At 35.2% G+C, this 15,022-nt stretch overlaps 1 protein-coding gene across 1 annotated transcript in view; it reads right to left on the bottom strand.

Moving 5' to 3' along the window:
* Positions 1-429: 429 nt before the first annotated feature.
* Positions 430-15,022, bottom strand: part of LOC135843982 (fatty acid synthase-like) — a 28,361-nt gene continuing 13,768 nt past the window's right edge. Inside the window, exons 17-37 of the mRNA XM_065362057.1 lie at positions 12,907-13,058; positions 12,647-12,817; positions 12,377-12,568; positions 10,174-10,344; positions 9,888-10,078; positions 9,547-9,786; positions 9,321-9,456; positions 8,730-8,906; positions 8,465-8,644; positions 8,142-8,340; positions 7,867-8,047; positions 5,595-5,737; positions 5,222-5,469; positions 4,793-5,105; positions 4,047-4,214; positions 3,654-3,836; positions 3,244-3,438; positions 3,044-3,168; positions 2,692-2,952; positions 780-1,022; positions 430-635 (exon numbers count right to left, since the gene is read on the bottom strand). Coding sequence (XP_065218129.1) covers positions 531-635; positions 780-1,022; positions 2,692-2,952; positions 3,044-3,168; positions 3,244-3,438; positions 3,654-3,836; positions 4,047-4,214; positions 4,793-5,105; positions 5,222-5,469; positions 5,595-5,737; positions 7,867-8,047; positions 8,142-8,340; positions 8,465-8,644; positions 8,730-8,906; positions 9,321-9,456; positions 9,547-9,786; positions 9,888-10,078; positions 10,174-10,344; positions 12,377-12,568; positions 12,647-12,817; positions 12,907-13,058 — 3,974 coding nt within the window. The 3' untranslated portion in view covers positions 430-530. The remainder of the gene's footprint in view (positions 636-779; positions 1,023-2,691; positions 2,953-3,043; positions 3,169-3,243; positions 3,439-3,653; positions 3,837-4,046; positions 4,215-4,792; positions 5,106-5,221; positions 5,470-5,594; positions 5,738-7,866; positions 8,048-8,141; positions 8,341-8,464; positions 8,645-8,729; positions 8,907-9,320; positions 9,457-9,546; positions 9,787-9,887; positions 10,079-10,173; positions 10,345-12,376; positions 12,569-12,646; positions 12,818-12,906; positions 13,059-15,022) is intronic.

The raw sequence follows: 15,022 nt of genomic DNA, 5'->3' as shown, positions 1-15,022 counted from the left end.
AATTTGAAATGGAAAAAATTCAAAATTTAATCAAATTGACTCAAAAAGATGAAATTGGATGTCCTCATATTTTCGACTACCTCCCCCCCCCCCAATCCGTAGGAAATTGGCAGTTCTGGAGCCTCTTGCAGATTTCTGAAAATTCAAATTTTGTAAAAATTTTACCCATGTGAAGCTAAAATTAACTTTATACCCTAATTTCAACATCTGGAGTCGATTGGAGTTGGTTTCAAGCCGTGCTGGAGTCTTCAGTAATTATTTTGAAAATTCCAGATTTTCAAAAAGTGTTACAAAAATAAAATCACTTCATTAGCTCTCCTGGAATTTTGGTTTATTGTGGTGTAATTTAGCATTAAATTTATGTTATTATTTTTGAAAAACGAATTGTCAAGGAACGGTTCATACTTTAGACTTTACTCACTTTATTCCTACTTACCTTTTTTTTTTTTTTTTTTTTTTTTTTACGATGATTTAGGACGATTGAAAACAAGTCAAGTCAACAGTATCAAAATATTGTGATAATGCATTTATTATTTTTCAAAAAAACTTTGTATTATTTCTGCTACTTTTTTGCTTCGTAAAATGGTAAAGTGATTCTCATCTACGCTAAATTCTTCTGGCGTTTTGACGAAATACTGAAACAAGAGTAAACCATTTCGTTTATTAATCCTCGCTTAGAATTAATTGGTGTAAATTTTTGATAAGTAGGCAATAAAATGTTTGTAGGTACTAGATTTTTAAATGAAATTCCAGGTATAGTGGACTAGATGAAAACTTACCTTATCTAAACCTGTATCAACGGGCATCGGAATGACCAGTTTTTTAGCCTTTATTATCATCACTCTGGTATCGAATTTTTGTGGAGTTTCGAAATGGTATTTCATGGTAGATGTGTAACAATGAAATAGATAATTTGCGATGAATTTAAGGGTTTCCATATCGTTAGTACTTGATTCCAGCTTACTCATCATGTAATCTAATTTATTTTCCCAAGTGTTGAGGCGATTTAATTCGTTTTCAAACTGCGGAAAGATAGGTAGATTGGTTCAAAAGTAGGATACATTAATTCTTCCGGTGCCTAATGGCTTATTCGTCGGGCAGCCCACTTGAGGATAAATTGCACCCTCCCCCCCGGTCGATCCTCCAGGACAACTTTTTTCTTAAAGGGGGAGTCCTAAGCAAAATTTCTAGCCCTTGTACTCAAAAAAAAAGTGGCTCTACTTACAAAATGGCGGCCATTTTGATTGACAGGTCAGCCGAAATCGCAGATTTTGCGTTCCAACATAGGACTTGCACAAAATTTTTCAAACAGTACAGAGGTAGATCGAAAGACCAAGCAAAAATTTATCACCTGTCAAAATTTCAAGTGCTAAAGTGCCTTTTTCGATTTTTGGAGAATTTTTGAAAATCAAATTTAGGCCAAAAATGAGGGAAAAAATCAAAATTTTACCAAATTGACCAAGAAAGCTGAAATTTGGGATACGCCCTATTTTCAGCATGCCAAATCGATTGGGAACTGTTTCAAACCGTTTTGAGCAGTTCTGGAGCCTCCAGCAGATTTTTGAAACTCGAAATTCCCACAAAATTTCATCAAGTAGAGATGGAAAGCGAAAATTTACTCTACAATCCAATTTTAACACCCTCTGAAGACGACTTCAGGTGGGTTCAAATCATTTTGGAGCCTCCAGCGACTTTTTGAAAATTACTGGAGCCTCCAGTTAATTTTTGAAACTTGAAATTCCCGCAACATTTTACCAAATGGAGTTGGCAAGCTGAAATTTACTCCGCAAACTAATTTCAATACGATATGAAGTCGACTACATGGTGGTTTCAAATGGTTTTGAAGCTTCCAGCTACTTTTTGGAAATTTCAATTTTCCAAAAAACACCGTACGACCTCTCAAAAAGTGGCTGGAGGCTCCAAAACGACTTGAAATCCACCAGCAGACGACTTCGTAGCGGATTAAAATTAGTTTTCAGAATGAATGTTGACTTTCCATCTCCGTTTGATGAAATTTTTAGGAAATTTAAAGTTTCAAAAATCTACTGGAGGCTCCAGGAATATTCAAAAAGTCGCCGGAGGCTACAAAACGACTTGAAATCCCCCTGCAGTTGACTTCGTAGCTTATTGAAATTAGTTTGCAGAGTAAATTTCAGCTTTCCAACTCCATTTTGGTGAAATTTTGTGGGAATTTCAAATTTCAAAAATCTGCTGGAGGCTCCAGAACTGCTCAAAACGATTTGAAACAGTTTCCAATCGATTTGGCACGTCGAAAATAGGATGTATCCCAAATTTCAGCTTTCTTGGTCAATTTGGTAAAATTTTGATTTTTTCCCTCATTTTTGGCCTAAATTTGATTTTCAAAAATTCACCAAAAATCGAAAAAGGCACTTTAGCACTTGAAATTTTGACAGGTGATAAATTTTTGCTAGGTCTTTCGATCTACCTCTGTACAGTTTGAAAAATTTTGTGCAAGTCCTATGTTGGAACGTAAAATCTGCGACTTCGGCTGACCTGTCAATCAAAATGGCCGCCATTTTGTAAGTAGGGCCACTTTTTTTGAGTACAAGGGGCTAGAAATGTTCCTTAAGACTCCCCCTTTAAGAAAAAAGTTGTCCCGGAGGATCGACGGGGGGGGGGTGCAATTTATCCTTAAGTGGGCTCCTCGACTATATTCGATACCGTACTTACAACTTCATTATTAATCGTTGGTTGAAAACAAGATGCAACGTCTCGTATAATTTTAGTTTGAACATGAGTGAAGTCATTGAACCCTCCGAAATGTATACTTCTTAAATTTTTAGCGAAATCTATCGATCCATCGACAAGTACAATGTTTCCTTTTCTGTTCTGATTCTGTAATATTTTCAGCGTTTCCATCGCGATCACTACACCGTACGAGTAAGCGATAATGTTGAATGGTTCTTCTGCAGATAATCTTTCGAGGATGTGCTGAAATAAAACAAGGTTGTGGATGAATTAGACCATCAAGAGTACTTACGAAATTTTTCTGAACTGAAGATGAAGAAACGTAAGAAATCACCGAAGCGAAAAGTTCAGCTAGTTGGGCAACTCCGGTACCTCCTTCAATGGCAACGTATTGGAAACATAATACTTGATCGAATATATCTAAATTATTTGCCAATGGTTCTAGAGCATCGGCAATACCTGTGAAAAATCAACCCAATGTATGTTTTTATTTTTAAAGAACTCCTGAGTCGACGTAGAAATTGATTTGCTTACCATCGATAGATGGGAAGCAGAAAACAACACGATCAGGATGCAAGATTTTGTGCAGTGAGGGTGTCGAAATCGATGTCAATTTCGCAAGCAATGTCGATTCAAATAAAACGTTTCGTTTTGATTTATCCAGCAGCACGTTTCGCAGGTATGGAACGGATGCCATTACATTAGTATCGTCTTTCTTCACAATCGAACCTGTGGATTATGCACGTCTCATTTAATAAACGCTGAAAGTGAGGCTGGCTGCGAGTTTATGCGAAAGAACAGAGTACCTACACCGGAAGCCTATCTATTTATTTGCAGAAAGCGATGTTCATCGTCGTTCATCTACAGTCTACACCTCATAACACCGTAACGAGACAACAGAGTAGATAGGTATATAGGTACTTCCTAGAAAAATAAATACGTACTTTTTTTGCCAGTTTTCTGAATCTCATTCAACGAGGCAAAAGTAAGCGACATTAGTTCCTTCGGACTTAGGAATAAATCGTACTGCTGTTCGAGTGTTTGTTTCACTTCTAAACCGCTTATTGAGTCCATTCCAAGTTCTGGTAACGTCGAGTACATGCTAACGCTCTTCGTATCTTTTATACCTGCATCATAATAAAGATTGCGATGTTATGCTTAAGTAATTCTTGCAATCACGATTTGCTTTGTTCTTCAAAAATACATTTTCGAATTGAATTGGAATAAGTATAGGTACCTCCTATAGATATTGTAGAGGAAGTTGGCAGGCAACAACGTTCGTTAGTGAACATCAATGCCTATGTAAGTATTATTATCGTTGAGTGTGACTTACCAACCTAAAATATTAGCCACGGTTTCCAGTAAATTGGTCCCTCGTTTACTATCTTCGCTGTTCTTATCGCCCAAAATACAACTGCTTACTATTGTTTCGGATTGTTTTAAAAACACGTCCATTAGTTTCAAACATGATCTAATTGGTTGCGCTTTCAAACCGACAAAACTACCTTCGAACATACGTAAAATATTATATTTTAATAGGACAGTCATCATAAGCAATTAATGAGCAAACTTTATCCCCTCTGATGGGAAATTGTGGGAGGAGTATTTTTTTCAGATGGCTGAATTGACGTTTAAGTATCCTTGAGCAATTCAAAGCAAAAATTGAGTCCAGTTTTTTTTCAAGTTTGCTGCTCGTTGGTAGGTTGAAAAAAATGGATACAAATAGATAATACCTTTTAAAATCAGTTATTGAAATTTAATAAGTTGAAGTTGAAATTTCAAAGTAAAGTGAAAGATCAACTTGTCAGAAAATTCGGTGTGAACTGTTTCAAAAATCTACTGAAGGCTCCCGCGAACTGATCAAATTGGCTAAGAAAACCATTCCCAATCGATTCGGATTTCGAGGAAGGGGCGGGGGGGTTAAAGAATATGTTATATCAAATTCTATTTTATTCTTTAAAATTCCCCAAACTTGTAAAAATGAATTTCAGTGCTTAAAATTTTGACTATACCTACCTATTTAGTATTTTTGCAAGTTATTTCTTACCTTTGTTTGGTTCGGTTCAAAAAATGTTATACGTACAAGTTTTTTCAATATCCATCTGCATCAGCATTCCAACATCGTCGACAGGGCCCCATTGCACGACTAACGCAGGCTCGCCACGTTCTCTTCTTTTCTCGCAGATTCTTTCGCAAGATGCGTTGGCAAATCCGTAATTTGTCTGAGATGCATTACCGTAGCTACACGCCAGCGTAGAAAATACCACGAAGTGTTGTAAAGTGGGGCATAATTTGCTGCAATATTCGTCCAATAATCGCGTGATTATTTTTTTCGGTTCGGTTGCCTTCTTGAAAGTTGAAACGTCGTGATTTTCGAGCATTCGATCGTCTATCACCTTCAAGAAAGGAGATGATAACATTCAGTGCTCATAATAATACTTAGGGCCTATAATCCGTATGCATAATATGATGAAAACGAGTTTGTGAGTGTGTGCAATTTTCAGGCACTTACAGCAGCTAAATTGAAAATTGCGTCAACTGGTCCGAGATTTTCGGCATCTTTCAGTAAACTTTGAACTTGGCCAGCTTTGGTCATGTCATCAGTGCGCATCACCACTGTAACTCCGTACGACTTCCATCGCATTATTCGTAACTTTTGATATCCGTTCACTATTCCTTTCCTTGAAATCAACATGAGCTTTCGTGCACCTCTCAGAACCAGCCAATCGGCCAATTCTAAGCCCATGCCACCTAATCCACCTGTAAAATTTGAGATTTATAAGTAGATATCCACTTCAGATTCTCATATTGTATCATATTGTAGGTATACTGGTATAGGTATCTATTGTTTGATTTTAGATTGATTTTGTCATCAAACAACTCACCGCAAATTATGTAAACTTTTCCATCGTGACAACTAAATCGTGGCATAACGTTTTTCTGCAACTGGGATGGTGGTGAAGCCAAATCATCTTCTTCTCGAATTTTCAACAGCACTTTACCAATGTGTTTGCCACTACCCATGTATCTGGAGCAATAAAAGTAAGACCGAGTGAGTCTTGCACCTCGAGATCGCAATTATACATAAATTTAACAAGACAGTATTCTTTAGAAAGTTTATGGATTTCAAAAGAAATAGTCTAGCATAATATGACAATAGGAATAATCGCATCCTACTCCCCCCTCCACGATATTCTGGGACAAATTTTTTCTTGAAGGGAAAATGGCGGTCATTTTGGTCGGCAGCTAGGCCATTGCCGAAATCGCAGATTTTGCATTCCAACATAGAAATCGCACGACATTTTTTGAACTGGGCCAAGCTAGATCGAAAGAGCATGCGAAAATTAATCACCAGCTGAAATTTCAAGTGCTTAAGTCCATTTTTCGATTTGTAATGAATTTTGGAAAATGAAACTTTAGATAAAAAATGAGGGAAAAAATCAAAATTTTACCAAATTGACCTAGAAAGCTGAAATTTGGGGTATACTCTATTTTCGTCCTGATAAATCAATTGGAAACTTTTTAAAACCATTTTGAGCAGTTCTGGAGCCTCCAGTAGATTTTTGGAACTTGAAATTCCCACAAAATTTCATCAAATGCGGATGGAAAGCTTTTGCATTCCAACATAGAAATCGCACAAAATTTTTTGAACTGGGCCAAGCTAGATCGAAAGAGCATGCAAAAATTTATCACCAGCCAAAATTTCAAGTGCTCAAGTCCATTTTTCGATTTTTAATGAATTTTGGAAAATCAAATTTTAGATCAAAAATGAGGGGGAAAAAATCAAAATTTTACCAAATTGACCTACAAAGCTGCAATTTGGAATATACTCTATTTTCCACCTGCCAAATCAATTGGAAACTGTTTCAAACCATTTTGAGCAGTTCTGGAGCCTCCAGCAGATTTTTGATACTTGAAATTCCCACAAAATTTCATCAAATGCGGATGGAAAGCCGAAATTTATTCTGCAAACTAATTTCAATGCGTTACGAAGTCCACTGCAGATTGATTTCAAGTCGTTTTGTAGCCTCCAGAGAATTTTTGAAAATTACTGGATCCTGCAGCAAATTTTCAATGTTCGAAATCTCCATACAATATTACTAAACAGAGTTGGAAATCACAAATTTACTCTGCATTCCAATTACCAATACGTTAAAGTCGACTACAGGTGGGCTCAAGTCCATTTTGGAGCCTTCAGTGACTTTTTGAAAATTCCTAGAGCCTTCACAGCTTTTTGAAACTTGAAATTTCCACAAAATTACTGGAGGCTTTATAGTAATTTACAAAAAGTGTACTGGAGGCCCCAGTAGTTTCCAAAAAGTCGCTGGAGGTTCCAAAACGGCTTGAAATCCACCTTCAATCAACTTCATAGCGTATTGAAATTAATTTGCAGAATGAATTTTCACATTCAACTGAATTTCATGAAATTTGATGGAAATTTCAAGTTTCAAAAATCTACTGGAGGCTCCAAGAATTTTCAAAAAGTCGCTGGAGGCACGAGCACTTGACTTAACACCGTGTTTAAGTTAGAGTGCTGCGTGAATTTTGGACTTCCAACTTCATTTGATGAAATATTGTGGAAATTTCATTTTTCAAAAATCTGCTGGAGGCTCCAGAACTGCTCAAAACGGTTTGAAACCGTTTCCAATCAATTTAGCAGATCAAAAATTGGGTATATACCAAATTTCAGCTTTCTAGGTCAATTTGGTAAAATTTTGATTTTTTTCTCTTTTTGACATAAAAATTTGATTTTCAAAAAATCACCAAAAATCAAAAAATGCACCGTAACGCTTAAAATTTGGCCTGGTGTTGAAGTTTTGCATGCTCTTTCGATCTAGCTTTGTCCAGTTCAAAAATTTTGTGCAAGCCCTACGTTAGGAAAGTGAAATTCACGATTTCGCCTGATCTGTCAATCAAAATGGCCTCTATTTTGTTAGTAGGGACAACTGTTTTTGGAAAGTTTGCTTTAAAACATTCTTTAGGATGTCCCCTTGAAGAAAAAAATGTCTCAGAGGATTGGAAGGGGGAGGGGGTTCAATCATTCCCAATGTCATATGCCGGAGTAAAATGGTTTCTGAATAATATTGAGAGTGATGCCATGATGCATAAATTCTGCACATAGGTAAGTTCTTTCGTACTTAGATATAGAATTATCACCTGAATGCAGTTTCAACGTCATCAGCTTCGAAAACTGTTCGAACTATTGGTTTGATTGTACCCAATTTCAATTCTCGTTCGAAGCTTTTTATTATTTGATTTCTAGTTTCTGGTTTCTCTTCGTGTATCTTATCGAGCAACACGCAATGAAAACTTACTCCACGTAAAAATATGTTCAAACCTGCGGAATAAAGATGGAAATTTATCAAAAGACCAGTTAGAAAAAAAAGGAAACAATTCAGGAGAAGGAAAATTGAATGGAAACCCAGCCTCACCCAGTGGATTATCCTGCAGCAAATCTAATTTTCCAATTTCTAAAAACCGTCCTCCTTTAGCCAAACACCGGACAGATGCGAGTAGTTTATCTCCAGCTAGCGAATTCAAAACAACATCAACCCCTTTGCCTTCGGTTTGGGCCATTACCATCATTTCAAAACTGCAATCTCGTGAATTTCCAATGTGGCTCTCTTTTATCTAAAGACGGAGGTGACAGTAGAAATAATGATCTACCTACTTTTTGTTTAAATTGAGTAGGTACTTGGAAGGACATTGGGAAGCAATTTCATTTAAATTAAGTGAGTCAGTATGCAATACTTACATGTGGAAACGTTTTCCTAATAAATTCTCTTTTTTCATCACTTCCAACAGTTGTAAATATTTCACATTCGTAATACGAGGCGATATTTATAGCTGCTTGTCCAACTCCTCCGGCACCCGAATGAATCAGAATGCTTTCACCTCTCTTCAAATTACCGTGTACGAAAAATGCAGCGATCGTCTAAATGTTGTAAACTACTAGTAAGTATAAGTGCAATGTACAAAGTCCCGTTTATCCATAAGTAGGTAGGTATCTATTTACTGACTGTTAAATAAACTATAGGCACTGTGGCTGCCTCTTCCAGCGACCAGTCGTCTGGTATTTGCCATAGAAAGTTCTTGGATGCTGATAACATGGTGCAGATCGCTCCAGCTGGATATATGCCCATGTAACGTTTGCCTTGGGCACTTTTCCCACTGAATTCGCATCCGATTAGACATTCCTATGATGGCCAGATCAGAATTTGAGAAGGTAATGTGTTATTTTATCATTTTACCTGCCTATTTTAAAAATTGAAGAATTTTTCGAACGAGAGGTGTAGGTAGGTACATCTTATATGTTATGTCTTAATAATACTTGTGGTAATGTTTGTTGAACTAATTCTAAGTATCCAAGTAGGTATATACCTGACTAATTAGAGATGTCAGCATAAAGATAAAGATTTACGACCAATGTCGAAGATCCCATACGGTACGATATGTAATATTTAAAAAACGAACCGTAAAAAATCCCCGACAATGGTGGTAACATCGATGCAAGCCTTTAATAATGGATCATCAATCTGAGCAGCTTCTAGATTGGCTTATTTAATGTCATCCAATTTAAATTTATACAAGTAGGTATAGTGTTCGTTTACCTGCATCAGTCGATTGGGAACAAACGCCTCATATGATAGAACACCAGTTGCCAGTAAAACATCCTTAAAATTCAACGCCGAATAATAAACGTGAATTAATTCAGAGTCATCTTCCTTTCTCGGGTAGATAATGCTTCTACAAAAAGTAATTGGTGGTTCGAGTTATTATTTGGGAAGCAATTTATTTTGGCTTTTAGCTCTAAGTATAAAAATGTAAACCACTCACGAAGACTGGACAGGACTCCTTTCATACCAGTTCAAGCTCCTCAGATCTCCGGTAACTTCTACGTTGGCAAAAGCATACGGTGTTTTTACCAATGACGGAGGTGCCATTGGTGAATGAGCATAGCAACCCCAGTATTTATCTTTGTACACGTTGACGAGTAAATTTTTAGATATTTGGTCTTGATAAAATGGATCAGTGGTTGAAAAGGGAGGGGCATCGTTGTCTAGAATTTCAAAGCATCTGAAAAATAGGTACATCGAAATCGAATACATCTACTCCTGCATCCAGTATAGGTAATCTAGAGGAAACTTTCGTGTCTTGAAACAATTTCTTCAGTATACCTGATATTTTTTGGAGATATTTCTTTTGTCAGACAATTAAAGAATCCTTGTAGGCCAGTGTAAGGATCGCTCTGAGAATACAGAATTATTCGTTTTTCGTCCTGTTTTATCGTTTCTTTCAATTCGTCCAACCATTCGAATGTCGGTGTCACTTTCAAAATGATGGGCTCTGAAGATACCGCAACTGGATCCTGCGTAAAGTTTGAACATATTTTAGCCAATCGAATTACGTTTGGATAGGAAATGATTAATGATGAAAATAATGAGCAAATTGGACTGGACTTACGCGACGAAAAATGATCAATTTTTCACCATTGAATATGTGTTCGCAACATTTTGTAAAATTTTTTAGGTCTTGTAATGATGCAAGTGATGTTGGTGTTGAAGGATCTTTCATTGTTTCGTATCTCAAGCGAACCATTAGGAAGCCTGCATCTGTTAAATATTTCAATTTATTCTGAAAAATATAACATAAAAAATTTCACGATAAAAAAATCTCGTTTCAAAGAATTTTAAAAAGAAATTCTCATGATTATTTCGCCGAACTTTTTTTCCTAACTATTGAATTTATTCCCCGAATTTAATATCCCCTGAACGATTTTCGCCTTGTAATGTTAAAATTTTTTAGCAGTTTTAATATCAAATCAACTAAACTTTAAAGCAATTTTCAGTTTAAAAAACGCAGTCTTCGTTACAATTTTGATAAAAAAGTAGGGTTTCGTGCAATTTCGGTGAACAAAACGTAAGATTTTCAACCAAATTGTGACAAGAAAAAACAGCCTTTTGAAATTTTGATTTTGGTAAAAAACTTGACTTCGTAGCAATTTTGATAAAAAAACAGTTTTTTCTGCAATTTTGATCAAAAATACAACACAGTTCTATTTTTTGCCATTTTGACGTATAAAATCCAGATTTTTTATGACAAAAAAGCAAGACTTCCTGGAAATTTTTCCACAAAAAAGGACTTTTCTGCAAGTTTGGAAAAAACATGACTTTTTTCACAAATTTTGAAAAAAAAACCAAATCATTTCAATAATTTTAGCAATAGACAGATTTTTTTAAACAATTTTGTTTTAAAAAAATTGGAATTTTAGAATGAGATTTTTTTGATTTTTATGGAAAGTAGGTAATCTTGATGAAAAACATATTTTCTTACAATTTCGACAGAAAAACCTAATTTTATTGGCAAATACCGCAAGACCTTCTGGAAATATTGAACCCACAGAAGAGTTTTCTATAATTTGTTTTTGTTTTTTTTTAACAAGCTTTTTAGCAATTTTGGCAAAAAAATGGACTTTTTACATTGGTTTTTTGAAATTGTTGCAAAACAAAGTAAGGGTTTTCTTCATTTAGTAATTTTGAGACAAAGAACAGATTTTTAAAAAAAATGTTGAAGAATAAAAGAACAATTTTTTACGACCAAAAGACGAAACATTCAGAAAATGTTGTCCAAAAAAGAGGATTTTATGCAATTTTAGCAAAAACCGGACTCATTCATTATTTTGAAAAAAAAACAACAATGATTCTGATAATTTTGGCAACAAGCAGACTTTTTCAGGCAATTTTGGCAAAAAAAGAAAAATTTTTCTTGGTAGATAATCTTCATGAAAAACATTTTTTTGTGCAATTTTGACAGACCTACCTGATTTTTGTTGACAAAATATTAGCAAAACTTCCTGGAAATTATGAACTCAAAAAAGAGTTTTTCCATAATTTGGTAAAAACATCAGGCTTGACTTTGTTTTAAAAAACATACTTTGTGGCAATTTTGGAAAAAAATGGACTTCTTACATAGGATTTTTTGCAATTTTGGCAAAACCAAGTAGGATTTTTCAATTAGTTTTGACGAAGAACAGATTTTAAAAAAAAACTTTGACGAATAAAACACTAGATTTTTTAGGACAGAAAATTGAGATTTCCCGAAAATTTTGTCACAAAAAAAGGGGTCTCTCTTCAAGTTTGCCAAAAACCGACCTCTTTTATAATTTTGAAATAAAAACAACCATCATTTGATAATTTTGGCAACAATTAATAATCTTGATGAAAAACTTTTTTTTTTCAATTTTGACAGATCAACCTGATTTTTGTTGACAAAAACAGCAAAATTTTCTGGAAATTTTGATCAGAAATTTTTTTCTCTATAATTTAAGATTTAGGCAAATGTGCAGGATTTAACACTTTTGTTTTTTGTTTTTTTTTTAAACAAACTTTTAAGCAATTTTGACAAAAAATGAGTTTCTTACAGTTTTTATTTAAATTATCTAAACGTTGAATTTTTTACAATTCTAGCAAAACGTGTTCATTCAATTTTGACGAATAAAAAAACAGATTTTTTTCGTCAAAAAAGCAAGACTTTTCAAAAATTTGTCCAAAAAAATAAGGTTTTCTGCGAGAAAAAAATATTCATTTTTATGATTTTGGCAAGAGACAGATTTTTCCTGGTAATTTTTATAAAAAATAGGAATTAATATAACAAAACGTCTGCATACATGTAATTGGTCATCATATTCCACAATCAGAAGATGAGCATCGACCTGCTGGTCAAGTTCTCCATTGCTGTCGACAAGAACGTAATTCACATGAACATCCTCTTGTAATGGCTGCTCGATGGCCAGCGTCGTATTACTCGCACCATTTCCACCACTAGCAGTAATATCAGAACATGCAACTGTACTAGTCACCTGGAAAATTTACAAAGCAAATAATATTAAATCATAATTTTCTACCTATTCTAAATAGGTAGGTTCATTGCTGCCAACTTGTATTCGCGGATAATTATTCAGAGCTCGGCAAATCTCTTTCGAGTAATAATTTTGCTTCGAATACGAACATTCGTATTCCAAAAGAGCCAAGTTGGTCGAAAATGCTCCCACATTTTCCCAAATCAGACGAGCGTAAAAACTAGATAACGTGTATTTGTCCATTTCATCCTATAAAAATAAATACATAAATAGGTAAAGTGTTAGAGATGCCTCGTGTACAAGAAACCTATCAGAGGAACAGAAAATTACTCACTTACTCGACAATTAATGAAAGGAATAAATTTGTACGCGAATAGCTGAGGTTCTTTGAGCATTTTTCGTCTGGGGATTATGTGGCCTTTTATACCTCTAATTTGAACTCCGGCTGATTCGATGATTCCGAGCTTTTTATCGACGTATACTGGAATTCCTGCTCACAAAATTTATAGATTTGATTATGGTATATTTTTTTTTGGTGTATTTTGGGCAATTTCCCCAAACTATCCTATCGACAATTTTACTAGTATAATTCTGGCATAACTAGCATAATGCTGGCATAAATAGAATAATGCTGGCATAATTCTAGCATAATGCTGGCATAATTCTAGCATGATGCTGGCATAATTCTAGCATGATGCTGGCATAATTCTAGCATGATGCTGGCATAATTCTAGCATAATGCTGGCATAATTCTAGCATAATGCTGACATAACTAGCATAATGCTGGCATAATTCTAGCATAATGCTGGCATAATTCTAGCATAATGCTGGCATAATGCTGGCATAATTCTAGCATAATGCTGGCATAATTCTAGCATAATGCTGGCATAATTCTAGCATAATGCTGGCATAATTCTAGCATAATGCTGACATAACTAGCACAATGCTGGCATAATTCTAGCATAATGCTGGCATAATTCTAGCATAACGCTGGCATAATTCTAGCATAATACTGACATAAATAGCATAATGCTGGCATAACTAGCATAATTCTGGCATAACTAGCATAATTATGGCATAATTCTAGCATAATGCTGACATAACCAGCATAATGCTGGCATAATTCTAGCATAATGCTGGCATAATTCTAGCATAATGCTGACATAATTCTAGCATAATGCTGGCATAATTCTAGCATAATACTGACATAAATAGCATAATGCTGGCATAAATAGCATAATTCTGGCATAACTAGCATACTGCTGGCATAACCAGCATACTGCTGGCATAACCAGCATAATGCTGGCATAACTAGCATAATGCTGGCATAATTCTAGCATAATGCTGGCATAAATAGCATAATGCTGGCATAACTAGCATAATGCTGGCATAAATAGCATAATTCTGGCATAACTAGCATAATGCTGACATAATTCTAGCATAATGCTGGCATAATTCTAGCATAATGCTGGCATAATTCTAGCATAATGCTGGCATAATTCTAGCATAATGCTGGCATAATTCTAGCATAATGCTGGCATAATTCTAGCATAATGCTGGCATAATTCTAGCATAATGCTGGCATAATTCTAGCATAATGCTGGCATAATTCTAGCATAATGCTGGCATAATTCTAGCATAATACTGACATAAATAGCATACTGCTGGCATAACTAGAATAATGCTGGCATAACTAGCATAATGCTGGCATAACTAGAATAATGCTGGCATAATTCTAGCATAATGTTGGCATAATTCCAGCATAATACTGACATAAATAGCATAATGCTGGCATAAATAGCATGATGCTGGCATAAATAGCATGATGCTGGCATAACTAGCATAATTATGGCATAACTAGCATAATTATGGCATAAATAGCATAATACTGGCATAACTAGCATACTGCTGGCATAATTCTAGCATAATGCTGACATAACTAGCACAATTCTGGCATAAATATCATAATATTGGCATAACTAGCATAACGCTGGCATAACTAGAATAATGCTGGCATAATTCTAGCATAATTCTGGCATAACTAGCATAATGCTGGCATAATTCTAGCATAATGCTGGCATAATTCTAGCATAATACTGACATAAATAGCATGATGCTGGCATAACTAGCATAATTCTGGCATAAATAGCATAATTATGGCATAAATAGCATAATACTGGCATAACTAGCTTACTGCTGGCATAACTAGCATAATGCTGGCATAATTCTAGCATAATGCTGGCATAACTAGCAATAAATAGCATAATGCTGGCATAAATAGCATTATGCTGGCATAACTAGCATAATGCTGGCATAAATAGCATAATTCTGGCATAACTAGCATAATGCTGGCAATGGCATAACTAGCATAATGCTGGCATAAGGGTAGCATGGCTAGCAGATTTTCGTAGCACCTGTTCAAAATTGTGCAACCATTGCTAGCATTAGTGTTGC

Source organism: Planococcus citri, chromosome 4 (genome assembly GCF_950023065.1).
Source record: "Planococcus citri chromosome 4, ihPlaCitr1.1, whole genome shotgun sequence".
Classification (NCBI taxonomy): Eukaryota; Metazoa; Arthropoda; class Insecta; order Hemiptera; family Pseudococcidae; genus Planococcus; species Planococcus citri.
This window is presented reverse-complemented; position numbering and strand designations above follow the sequence as displayed.